The 12,638-nt window shown below is 37.6% G+C and overlaps 2 protein-coding genes across 2 annotated transcripts; both read left to right on the forward strand.

The window, feature by feature from the left end:
• The first annotated feature begins 933 nt into the window (after positions 1–933).
• LOC141914642 (uncharacterized) lies at positions 934–2,857 on the forward strand. The gene is made up of 3 exons (XM_074805896.1): positions 934–939; positions 1,552–2,751; positions 2,834–2,857. Exons 1-3 carry the CDS (start codon positions 934–936, stop codon positions 2,855–2,857), a joined length of 1,230 nt encoding a protein of 409 aa, XP_074661997.1.
• Positions 2,858–2,867: 10 nt separating this feature from the next.
• Positions 2,868–6,140, forward strand: LOC141914639 (uncharacterized). The gene is made up of 2 exons (XM_074805894.1): positions 2,868–6,044; positions 6,137–6,140. Exons 1-2 carry the CDS (start codon positions 3,226–3,228, stop codon positions 6,138–6,140), a joined length of 2,823 nt encoding a protein of 940 aa, XP_074661995.1. The 5' UTR covers positions 2,868–3,225.
• Positions 6,141–12,638: the final 6,498 nt, after the last annotated feature.

Here is a 12,638-nt window from a genome sequence, read left to right on the forward strand (position 1 = left end):
TACTACTTGTATGAGACTTGGCAATGATAAGTTGCAAGAAATCACCAAACATAAGAAAAAATATTGTGAATTAATATTACTGTGATTAAGAATTTATTCAAATGAAGTGATAACTTCATTGTTAGATCGTACCGGTATATGCACATAAAACTATGGCAAAAAACACATCTAACAATCCACGCAATCCGCAATCGATCAAGGCAAAAGGTAGAAAGTTTCTGATGTCCGATCGACAGTACCGGTAGCGCCGCTACTTAGCAATAATAAGAACTAATGTTATTGACGACGTTTTGTTAAGTGGAAAGACGCCGAGTACCAGTATATATCCGATAGGTTCGAATCCCCAATTTCTTCGGGATGATTTGATTTTAAAATAGCGATCGTTTTAATAGATTTGGTGTACCTTATTAAACTTACCCACCGTCAACACACCTACCGGATGTGAAACAGGGGACGTCCTATTCCAATGACGCTAAAGATTTTGTGTGAATTTTATGGTACTGTAACGGCGGTATGAATTAAATTCAGCTTAGACTGAGAGTAAAGTATTTTAAGGCAAACTCTAATGGGCTAACTGCACATCGCCTAAAGACTTCTCATCCATCGATACTTGATAGAAATGAAATAAAACATCTAGTTTCAATTATCTCATGTAAGCATAACATTTATTTTGAAAATCTCAACCATACATCAAAACATTTTAAAGCCTTCTATATCAAATGCAATCTTTTGCTAACATAAACAATAGACAAATGGCCATATCTCTATCATATTAATTATATCACGAATGCTAAATATTGCGATATTAATTGAAATCGTTCAACCAACAAATGAATTTAGTTAACATAATATCATCACAAACCATTCATATCCTTGGCAAAGGACTTATAAGCTTTTAGAATATCCAAACAGGAAAACTTTAGTCTCATTTCTATGCGAGTAGAAATACATTATCATTATAACATCCATATCTTTGCATTATATATAACATCCATATCTGTGCATTATATATATGTTTATAATGTCATATCTCTTAATAATAATCAATCCAATAATTAGATTAATAATACTAATTTATTTATAAATCAATAATTGATAATTAAACTATCAACTCTGCTATAATTGAGTTACACATGAGGTAAAAAAATTATGACATAAAAACTCCTGTCAGAGTAATAGAAGTAACTGTCTAATACATGAAATAACACATTTAATACAATGAACTGAGCTCTGAATCTGATGAAAATATTCAATCTGAGATCTTACGAATGATGTTATTTTAGCCCTCTACTTCTGAAAACTGAATAGCGCGCTGTGAACTGGTCGACCCTAGTTCCAGGACGCATTAACTACCTTTCAATTTTCGGTTACGGATACACTGCAGACTTAGAATTCATTGAGCCAAGGTCGTTACCGCTACCTGGAAACGCCATATAAACAAACAACCGTCCGTCTCCTCTTTATCATAAAAATCTTTTACCCTCCTTTTAATGTAAAATCCTTTCTTCTTGAAATCCTTTTGCAAATCATTGATAAAATGATGACGAAAAGGCCGGAGCCCAGGTCCTAGAATCAGATGATTATCTCACTGAGATACAAATCAAACTCGGTCGATTCAAACTGAACTTGGATAATCTACTAGCGAAGATACCAAAACCACAATCGCTAAACGAATCTGTAAGTACCATCAATCGAAGCAGTACTACCTCAACCGGCAGTAAAAAAGTCAATCTACCAAAATTGGCTCTCCCAAATTTCGATGGTGACATTTTGAAATGGTCTACTTTCTACGATAATTTCATCTCAGCCGTCGATAGCGATCCGCATTTGGACGATATCCAGAAGTTTCAATATTTAGTCGCACAACTCACTGACGAAGCAGCGCGTACCATAGAAGGTCTGCAAATAACTAGCGCTAACTACAAAGAAGCTCTGACGATCTTAGTAGAAAGATACGGTCAACCTCACAAGATCGTGAACGCGTACATCAGAGCTTTATTAGATTTGCAGCCACCGCAGGATCACGAGAGTCTACGCGAATTTTACGATTCTTTGGAAACATATATTCGAGGATTGCGCGCGCTCGGGAAATCGGAAGATGCGTTCGGTGACATACTCGTTCCGGTAGTCTTCGATAAGCTACCGAGTCCCGTCAAAACACAAATTTCACGGGAGCACGGAGACCGCGCCTGGACACTTAAAGAACTACGCGACGCGATCCGAAAGGAAATACAAGCTACACAGGCAGGAGCGAGCTGCGTCAACTTCGATAATGAAAAATTATCCGCTCTTCATATAAGCACTAAAACGAGGAAAAATCCGGCCTCGAAAAACAACAGTTGCGCGTTCTGCAAGGGTCCACATACGGCGTTCTCATGCGATATAATCGTTAACCCAAAAAAGCGACAAGACATCATAAAGGCAAATCGTAAGTGTTATAACTGTTTTGGCAATCACATGGTAACAGCTTGCCAATCGAAATATCGTTGTAAGGTTTGCAAAGGCAAACACCACACTGCTATTCATATAGATCGAAATACTGATACGCATATTGAATCAAAAAATATTCATGTCAATATAGCTCCAACTTCAAGTCCTGTTCTCTTGAAATCGGCTATTGGTCAAATAAATTATGGTTCGAATTCGACCACGGTAAATATCTTGTTTGACGAAGGAGCGCAGTGCTCATTCATCACTAAAAAGTCGGTAAATGAATTAGGTGTCCGATTGGACAAATTTGAAAAGCAAGATGTAAATATTTCCACCTTTGGTGAGAATTCGCCTGGGGCACGTACTCTACGGAGTATAGATTTAAAACTTCGTACACGTAAAGGCGAAATTGGTTTACGTGCATTAGTTGTACCGGAAATATGTCCACCAATTCAGAACAATGTAAAACTTGCTGTGACAAATCACCCGTACCTTCGAAATTTACCATTAGCACCGTACGTCAACACCAGCAATTGTGAAATTAATCTATTAATCGGTGCTGATTATTACTGGTCGATCGTAGAGAATGAAGTGGTTAGAGGAGCTGGCCCGACAGCTGTCAGTTCCAAACTCGGGTTCCTTCTATCAGGACCCATCAATTTGAATGCGAATACATCGGTACTCCATACTACCTGTCTTTTGAATACTATACATTCAAACGATGAATTCTCAAAATTATCTAACTACTGGGATCTTGAAGTAATTGGCATCAAGGAAACGATTAAATCTGAAACAATGAATTTTGAAACGTATCGAGACAATTACCTTAAACGCGATACCAGTGGTAAATATATAGCGAATTTACCTTGGAAAGAAGATTATCCACCGCTCCCTACCAATTTTGATATTTGTACCGCTAGAACTAGATCTATGGTTAAACGCTTGTCTCCAGAACTGAGGCAGACATATAATGCGATAATAGCAGAGCAACTTTCACGCGAATTTATTGAGATAGTAGAAAATGATGACAAGAGCCAGGGCCATTACATACCCCACCACTCGGTTAAAAAGGAATCAATCACAACACCGATTAGAATTGTTTATGATTGTAGTTGTAAACAAGGGGATAATCCTAGTTTGAACGACTGTCTCGAAAGCGGTCCTTCATTAATAAATGATCTTGTGCAGATATTAATCCGCTTTCGCACGAATAACGTCGCATTTACAAGTGATATTGAAAAGGCATTTTTAAATGTAAAACTCGGTGAAAACGATAGAAATTTCACAAAATTTCTATGGCTATCAGATCCTACGGATCCCGATAGTCCCTTCAAGGTCTATCGTTTCAAATCAGTACTTTTCGGGTCCACTAGCTCACCATTCATCTTAAATTCTGTAGTGAAAACGCATCTACAGTCCGAAAATACAGAAATCTCAATCGATATGCAATCAAACATATACGTCGATAACGTTCTCAGTGGCTCTCATAACGCTAAAAAAGCAATTGAATATTTTGAAGAAGCCACGAATACTATGAGCAGGGGTGGATTTATTTTGAGATCATGGGCTACAAACGACCCAGAACTAAGATCGTTGATAAAACAACAGGCAATGGGTGAGAATAATGAAATCGTCAATGTCGTAGGGTTACAATGGGATACGATTAGTGATACTCTTCAGTTTTCAAAGGCCATAAAAGACCCAGCTATGTGCACTCAGTCTGTGGTATCTAAGCGGGAAGTTGTGAGCGTAACAGCGTCACTATTTGACCCCCTTGGTCTCCTCTCGCCTGTGCATATTCAAGCTAAAATGTTTATCCAGAAATTGTGGCAATCTAAACAAACTTGGGATGAACCCTTATCTGATGAATTATCATCACTCTGGTTTGAAATACATCAGCAGTTATACGCCTGTCAACATACAGCTATACAAAGACCATATTTTGGTCAACCGACTAGTGAATGTGAACTACACATTTTTGCTGATGCCAGTCCCAATGCTTATGGGGCTGTAGCTTATCTGAAAACTGACAAATCGACTTCAATCATCATGGCAAAATCACGGGTTAAACCATTAAAAGAGGTTACTATCCCTAGACTTGAATTATTGGCAGCACTGATCGCTGCACGGCTCGCGAAATTTATCCGTGATGCATTCGACAAGTCAAATTTAAGTTTAACAAAATGTGTTCTTTGGTCCGATAGTCAGATCACAATACATTGGATTCGGAGTGAGAAGAAATTACCCACATTCGTCGAAAACAGAGTCCGTGAAATTCGGTCTGTCAAATTTGACATAATCAATTATTGTCCTACAAAGGACAACCCTGCTGATCTCTTGACTCGGGGCATCAATACCCAAGACTTGGATAATAGTAGATTATGGTGGTTTGGACCAACTTGGCTGCCTAATGGCGATTGGCCAATTGATCGATTGAATAATTCAACTGTACTATATTGTTCAGTAAATAATTCTGAATCGCACTCTCAACAGTGTGCAGAATTAGCTAGTACTAATTCTATCTCAGTTCTATCAACCACCGCAACTCCATCAGAACCGTCTGGAATACAAAAAGTAATAGATGTCGAGCAATTCAATTCGCTGCATAAATTACTTCGAGTCACAGCATGTGTACTACGCTTTATTTCTATTATGAAGAAGACATGTCAACCTAGACATAATCATATTACCGTGCCAGAAATACGTTTGGCTCGTACTACGTGGGTTCGCTCTTTGCAAGATGACGAATTTTCAAATGAAATTAAATGTATTCAGAAAGGGGGACGAGGTACCCAATTGACTAAACAATTAAACCTATTCACTGATAAAGAGGGTTTAATTAGATGTGGCGGTCGTTTTCAAAACGCGAATCTTAACTACAACGCTAAGTACCCAATATTATTGCCATCGAAGCACCCATACACAAAATTAGTAATTAGTGACGCCCATAAAATGGTTCTACACAGTGGGTTACAATCAACTTTGTGTTACATACGTCAATCATATTGGATACCAAGAATTAGGCAAATAGTTAGCCCAATTATTAGAAAATGCTCAGTTTGCATTAGACATGATGGTAAATCATATCGTGCGCCAATCACGCCTCCGTTACCTGCCTGTAGACTAAAAGAAGCTCCACCCTTTACCATCACAGGCGTTGATTTCACTGGCCATTTATATTATCGCACGAAACACTCAAAACAGAACAAGGCATACATATGTCTATTTACATGCGCCGTTTCCAGGGCAATACATCTGGAAATAGTCACTGATCTGACGCCTGCTTCCTTTATGAGAGCATTTCGCAGATTTGCCAGCAGGAGGTCGTTGCCAAGTCAATTGATCTCTGATAATGGTTCAACATTTTTGTCTGCAGAAAACGATATCAAAGAAATATTCAAATCAACAAAAGTCAGAAACTTTCTGTCTAACAAACTTGTCACTTGGACATTTATACCGAAACGCGCGCCATGGTTTGGCGGATTTTATGAAAGATTAGTCGGTATAACGAAAAACACTTTGAAAAAAGTAGTTGGTCGAGCGTGTATTACCTTGGACGAATTGTCGACTCTAATTATTGAAATAGAGGCTACAATAAACGATCGTCCCTTAACGTACATGACAAATGATGACGATGAGATCATTCCCTTAACTCCATCACATTTAATTTGTGGGAGAATGATTACTCTGTTACCTCAACCGGTAGTTGAAGAAAACGAACTAATTGATCCGAATTTTAACTTACCGCCCATCGGTTTCTCCGACGCGAACAAACGCATGAAATACTTAGACAGTCTTTTCCAAGATTACTGGATACGGTGGCGAAATGAATATTTGCCAACCTTAAGGGAAAACCACTGTCAGACGCTAAAGCGGGGTGGAATTACGGAAAATCATGTCAAAATAGGCGATATAGTGATCGTTCATGATGACTCAAAAAAGAGAATCTTTTGGCAACTCGCTATCATTGAAGGTCTGAACAAGGGCAACGACGGTCTTGTGAGATCCGCGGTAATTCGTACTAAAAACGGAATTACGAATAGACCTCTTAAGAAATTATACCCCTTAGAAATCAATTCTGATAGTGGTGAGAAAATGAATGATGAATCATCGCCACTAATTAGTAATATTCAACCCCCAATGAAAATAAAACGAAATGCAGCATTGAACGCTAGAAATAAAATAAAAAACTGGTGTGACAAACTGGTCGACTAATGCACAGGTTCAGCCTAATCAGAGTATAATTCAAACTTATGTTCATAATGTTTCTTAATATGAGTTAATTTCATTTTTGAAGATTTATAATGTTAAGAACATGTTCTTCTATGTTTTTCAATTATTAAAATGTGTAAATGACGATCACCATAGTATATATGTAAAATTTAATGTTAATTGAAATGTAAGTTGAATCTTAACAGTGAAAATCATGTATGTATACATTCAAGCACAAATTGTATTAATGTTGAAATACTATGTAATTTCCTTTCTATTATATACCTGAATATATATCGGAGTAAATGTTCTTTTTATATCTGATATTCACATGTTTTTAATTTCAAGAATACGTCAATCAATATTGTAATCTGTTATCTCATAATAATGCTATACAATATCCTAGTTATCATGTATACACCTATATTTTAGTTGAGACACAACGCAATGTCAAAGTTTAACGTCAAAGCTTAATGTCAATGTTTAATGTCAAAGCAATCTCAGTTTTGTGTTAAATGAAGATTAAGAGTAATGCAAACTTAATGTATCGAAGATTTAGTGATTCTGATATGAAATTGGAAATTGATTAATTTCTCATTTTTTACGTAGGCTTATTAACCTCATAGGTATTCCTAATTGATTATACATCCTATCTTTTCTTCCCGCCGCCGGGAGTGTTTCGAAAGTTCGGTTACTAAGCCGCTCATCTGGTTTGTGTTTATATATTTACTGTGGATGACATCTTGTTTATGTTTATTCTCCATCTATGTGAAAATAAAATCAGTCACTTCCAAGGTTTCGTAGTAACCAGACGTGTTGCTTCTTTCTCTCGGATCTGTCCCCTCTGGTCGAATCGAACCTTTCACGACAAAGATGGAGTAAAAAGAATAACAATATATTGATAAAAGATTTCTCGAAAATGCATAGGCCTCCCAACAGATTTGCGGTGTCGAACATCTTTCTTTAAGCCAGTGTTTCCAATCTGAAATTGATTCAAGTATATTATCATACCTATTATTTTTATATAGTAGGCTAGGCACTAATTTAGCACACCCACACACATAATAGACATAGGGCCATGTTGTATCCAGGGTTCATAGTCTCCATGACCAGTCTCATTCCATGATTTTCAAGCACCTTTTCGAGCCGAATTCAATGACCCAATGTTACTAATACTGAAACTTCGATAGCATATTTTACACCTGGCTTCCCTTATATCATTACATTTATCGATCCATAGGCTATAATCATCATGCTTAAGCCAAGAATCCTGAAATCTACATTTTCCAGGCATTCTTACAATCAGTAGACTTTAAGGGCTCTAACAGTGAACTTGTAACTGTGACCTGCAGATGGTAACAAATGACTGATCTAGTTTTTGAAAATTTGTCTCAAATGTTTTCAAATGAAAAATCAATTGAAACATCAGTAGAGTCAAAAGAACGAAAGCAGGCCATGAACAGATCACACTCAACGTTTTGCCTATAGCAAATTACATTCAATTGGATTATAAATTAGACAGTGTGTTGCCATATATTTGCATTGACCAGACAGAATCATTGTTTTCATTGTAGTTGAGATAAATTAAGACTAATTAGACGTGATTAGTCGGAACTAGACCTAACAATACAATGATCAGATCTGATAATGTATAATGCCTAAGCTATAGATTATCTGTGACTGACCACTTTGAAATCTATGCGCGCAGTAAGGTAGATCACTCTCAATGACCATGACCATGAATCAATGACTTTAGAGGCAATTCCATGACTTTCAAGGCCTTGAATTGACCTATTCCCATTTCATGACTTTCCATGACTTTCAATGACCGCTATGAACCATGTATGACCCACAGCCCCCGCCCAAGTTGGCAGTTGAAACATTGACATTGATGGTCCCTGGTCCCTCACAGTAAACTGATAAACTAGCAGCTGCTTATAAGCCCATTCTTGTCCATTATAAAATTGGGTGCATTAAATTGTCTTTCTGTTATTGACAAGTCCAGAAGAGAGGCTTTTTTAATGATTAAAAATGACACCTCTCAATCAATTGAAAACATACCTTCATTTCCGCTTGTCTTTATGCTGACAAACAAATTCAGTGCCAGTTTCGGCTTCGTATTCAGATATGTTTCTGAACACTTCTTCAGCGCGTTTAATATTATGGAATATGGAAGACCTCAGACGACATACGAGATATAAGATACGAGATACAACATACGAGATACAACATACGAGATATAAGATACGAGATACAACATACGAGATACAACATATGATATGCGACATACGAATATTAGTAGGGCGCCATTTTTGGTCACAAGATGTCATTTGTCGTGGAGAAGTTACAGGAATGGGGGATGGGGCAACTCGTCGGAATCTTCGAAGGTTAGTGTGAGACACTTAACCTCCGAAATTCAGTTCTAGTAGGCTAATTTAGTAAGTTAGTGGACTTTACAGCCGAGGTTACGGCTCTCCGTCACCACCACGTGGATGACCGGGTCCCTCGCTTGAAACACGGACGTGACAACGAGTAAATGCAAAATCATACAAAAGCCACTTATAAACACGATACGTTTTTTGTCAATATTTAATGTGTAAATTGGATATCGAAGTGACACGTTTTTTGTCAATATTTAATGTGTAAATTGGATATCGAAGTTCTGATGGCAATATTGATATCTGTAAATTTAGGAAATTTGGATTGTGACTGCCTGTCAGCATATTTTGACAGTTGAGCGCCATCTATCGAACATAAATTGAAGCCAAATTTTACTGCCAATTTTGCCAATCATTGTATTGTTAGCATGTCTAATTAGTAGTCTGTTGAATTTTAATAATTTTTTATAATGTCTGAGTAGCAAGCCCGTGTCAAGCTCTTTTGAGGGGCAGTTCTATTGCAAGAAAAAGGGCACTGTTTCACTGTAAAATGGGGCACTTTCTTGTTGAAAAAGCCTGGGCAGATCTTAAATAACAAGTGCCCGGGTACCTGAAAAATCATTTGAGAATGGATTACTTTTCATTTTCTATAAAATGAGAATTTTTTCCAATTTTCGAAAAATCTTGACCCAAATCTTTAGGCACTGACTTTTTTGAAAGGGACTTTTCAGGGGGTTCGTTTGCTACCCCCGAACCCCTCTTCGGTATGGGCCGGAGTAGGCCAATCTGATTCCACAGGCATTAAAATTGGCCTAAAGTGTTATTCAATTTCGTGTCACATCGATTTTTTTAAAAATTTTGCATAATTCTTTTGAACAAATTGGTCTTAACAAATATCTCATGGGTGGATATAGCAACACTTTAAACCCCTGGCAGAGGATATGCGCATGTAGCCTCTTTACAAGTCGAGACCTCTGATCGCTCATTTTAACTTGTTTTTTAGATAATTCTATAGACCAGGAGGCATTTCTTCTGCTGGACGAAGAAGCACTTAAAGAATTGATACCCAAAATAGGCCTACGCATCAAGATAAGGAAAAGGATGCAAGAATTGGAGGGACACATCCTCAATGCCTCCAGTGACAAGGTATGTGCTGTTTTCCAACACACTGCATGTACAGGGTGTCCTGTAAGTAACGCAACTTTTTACCCTACTTGGGACTTAAGTCCAAGCGGGCTATTGCGTTCACTTTTCGTCTGTCCGTCCGTCAATAATTTATATCCAGTTTCAGGGTTCAGTTCCACAAATATATGTTTATATCACAGTCAAATTTTTGTTCTATTATCATTATGTAGGCCTCTTCAGACAATCCAATCAAAAGAGGCATCTTTACTTTACTTTACAGTACCTTTACTTTGCATATTTACAGTGTACTGGACAGCCTCAAGCATCAACATTTGAGTGTACCAGACAGCCTCAAGCATCAACATTTGAGTGTACCAGACAGCCTCAAGCATCAACATCTCAGGGTTAGTTTTTGTAGTAAATCTGTACTAAAGATTCTGTAATGACGCGCAAAAGTTGGTATGAACCTAGTGTAGCAGACTTTTAGCAAATTCAGTTTAAATTCAGAAAAAATACACATGACTAATGTATCATCAGTTGAATAAGACAATAAGTTGTGTTGGGCTGTTATATTTCAGGTTTTAATCAACAGACATCTGTGGCAGAGGCACTTGCAGCCATAAGGACAAAACGGCTTGAAGTATGCGCACTACTGCTATACATATTCCTACAATCTCATTTTGTCCTAACACAAAATTTTTCCATTTTTGCAGGGCAAGACAACAGAAAATATGCCATCCAAAAAAAAGATGAAAAAAACCTGAATTGAAAATAACAGCTGGATGGTTAAGATGGAAAAATGATCGTTACGTCCAAGTTAGAAGTGCAAATGGTGGTGGAACGCGCAAGATAGATATGCCACGCAACAGCAATTACAATGATATCCTGAAGAAATTGCGAGAGATTTATGACATAAAAACGCCGATTGAAAATTGTGTACTTCTAAGTTTTTGTGAGGAAGAAGTGGATGAAAGCATCGCATTAGAAAGCTACAAAGACTCACTCAGTAAAATTGGGAAGCCTCTGTGCTCTCTCTATATAGGGAGGTAAGCAGTCAATGAGATACAATTGGAAATGTGAATACTTGTACAGATGTTAATGACTTCTTTAAATGTACACTGTACTTACTAAATGACACCAAAGTGATTAGCACTGATTTTACATTTGAAGACAGAAGTACTGTAGTTTCTTTCAACGTCTTTAAATTTGCCAATTTATTTCAAATTTTCTGCAATATTACTGAAGTTTAAGATTGAAAAAGGTCAGCATCTATGGCGTGTGGAATTTCACGTTTCGTCTAACAAGATAAGTCTGTACACTTTACAATTTAAGTAATGATGAGGCAGGTGAAGATGAGACTGGTAATAAGGAGGCAGATGATGAAGATGTTGCTGGTTATAAAGAGGGAAGTGAAGATGAGGCTGGTAATGAGGAGGTGGGCAAAGAGAAAGATGTGAAAGTGGCTATTGAGAAAAAAACTGACAGGTAAGGCCACACAAAGAAATACCCTAGTTTCTCATCAGATTTTTTTCTGAAAAGTGACGAGGGCGGGCAAATTCTATTTTTATTGCTTCTTTTAAATAAAAAGCTCAACCTGAGTACTTAGGAACAGACGCGGGAGGGAAGTTTTTTTTACTCATGCTAAACAAATACCAGTAATGCAAGTAAAACATATGCAAAAAACTTTATTCAGAATTAAGTAGCTCCCCAATACCTACACAATCAAACTATATCGACTCATTTAATCGTTAAAAAAAGGCGATTGATGCTTTGCCGATGCGGGCGAGCGCATTTAGGGACTTCATGACAGGGGCTTTATTTGACTTTCTTGAAAAACTAGGGTATTTCTTTGTGTGGCCTAATATATTGACGCAAACACAGATGTAATTGTTTTCTATAGTTTTGGAATAGAATCTTGATAAACTTCTAAGCACTAGAAGCAACACTTCAGTTGTTCCTGGAATGTCGTTATGAACAATTTAACCCTTTTGCAATTTCAGTACTGTAGGTGTGCAAAATCAGTTCACTTATCAATTAGGAACCTTAGATGATGTTAAAGCATATCTGGCTGACAAGCTCGAAAAAGATAATGCGGATAAGTTTGATGAAGAAATGGGCTTCGAGTTACTCAACTACGACCGTGAACAATTTGTGCCTGTTTTCGTGGCTCCCCACGTCAAACTCTACATTGAACTGAACAACGTATCAGCCGAAATACGCGAGACGGGATGGGGAGATTTTGCACTGTTGACGCATCATCAAATGTCAGTCCTAAAAGTGATGAAGGCTGAATATAACTTGACGCATTTAGTGATCGCATTTAGAGAGGCCACTTTCATTTTGCAGATATCAACCTGCCCTGAGAGGCCACTTTCATTCGGCAGAAATCAACCTGCCCTGAGAGGCCAGTTTAACTGCTGCTGTTTGAGTTGTGAAATCACCTGCCCTGAGAGGCCAGTTTCATTCTGCAGATATCACCTGCCCTGAGAGGCC

This window comes from Tubulanus polymorphus, unplaced genomic scaffold (assembly GCF_964204645.1).
Source record: "Tubulanus polymorphus unplaced genomic scaffold, tnTubPoly1.2 scaffold_63, whole genome shotgun sequence".
NCBI classification, from domain to species: domain Eukaryota; kingdom Metazoa; phylum Nemertea; class Palaeonemertea; order Tubulaniformes; family Tubulanidae; genus Tubulanus; species Tubulanus polymorphus.

Coding starts and splice junctions, on each gene's coding strand:
- LOC141914642 (XM_074805896.1), top strand. Junction 2,752..2,833: donor ACAAATTTGAAAAGCAAGAT/GTAAATATTTCC, acceptor GTACACGTAAAG/GCGAAATTGGTTTACGTGCA.
- LOC141914639 (XM_074805894.1), top strand. CDS start 3,226: ATGAATTTTGAAACGTATCGAGACAATTACCTTAAACGCGATACCAGT.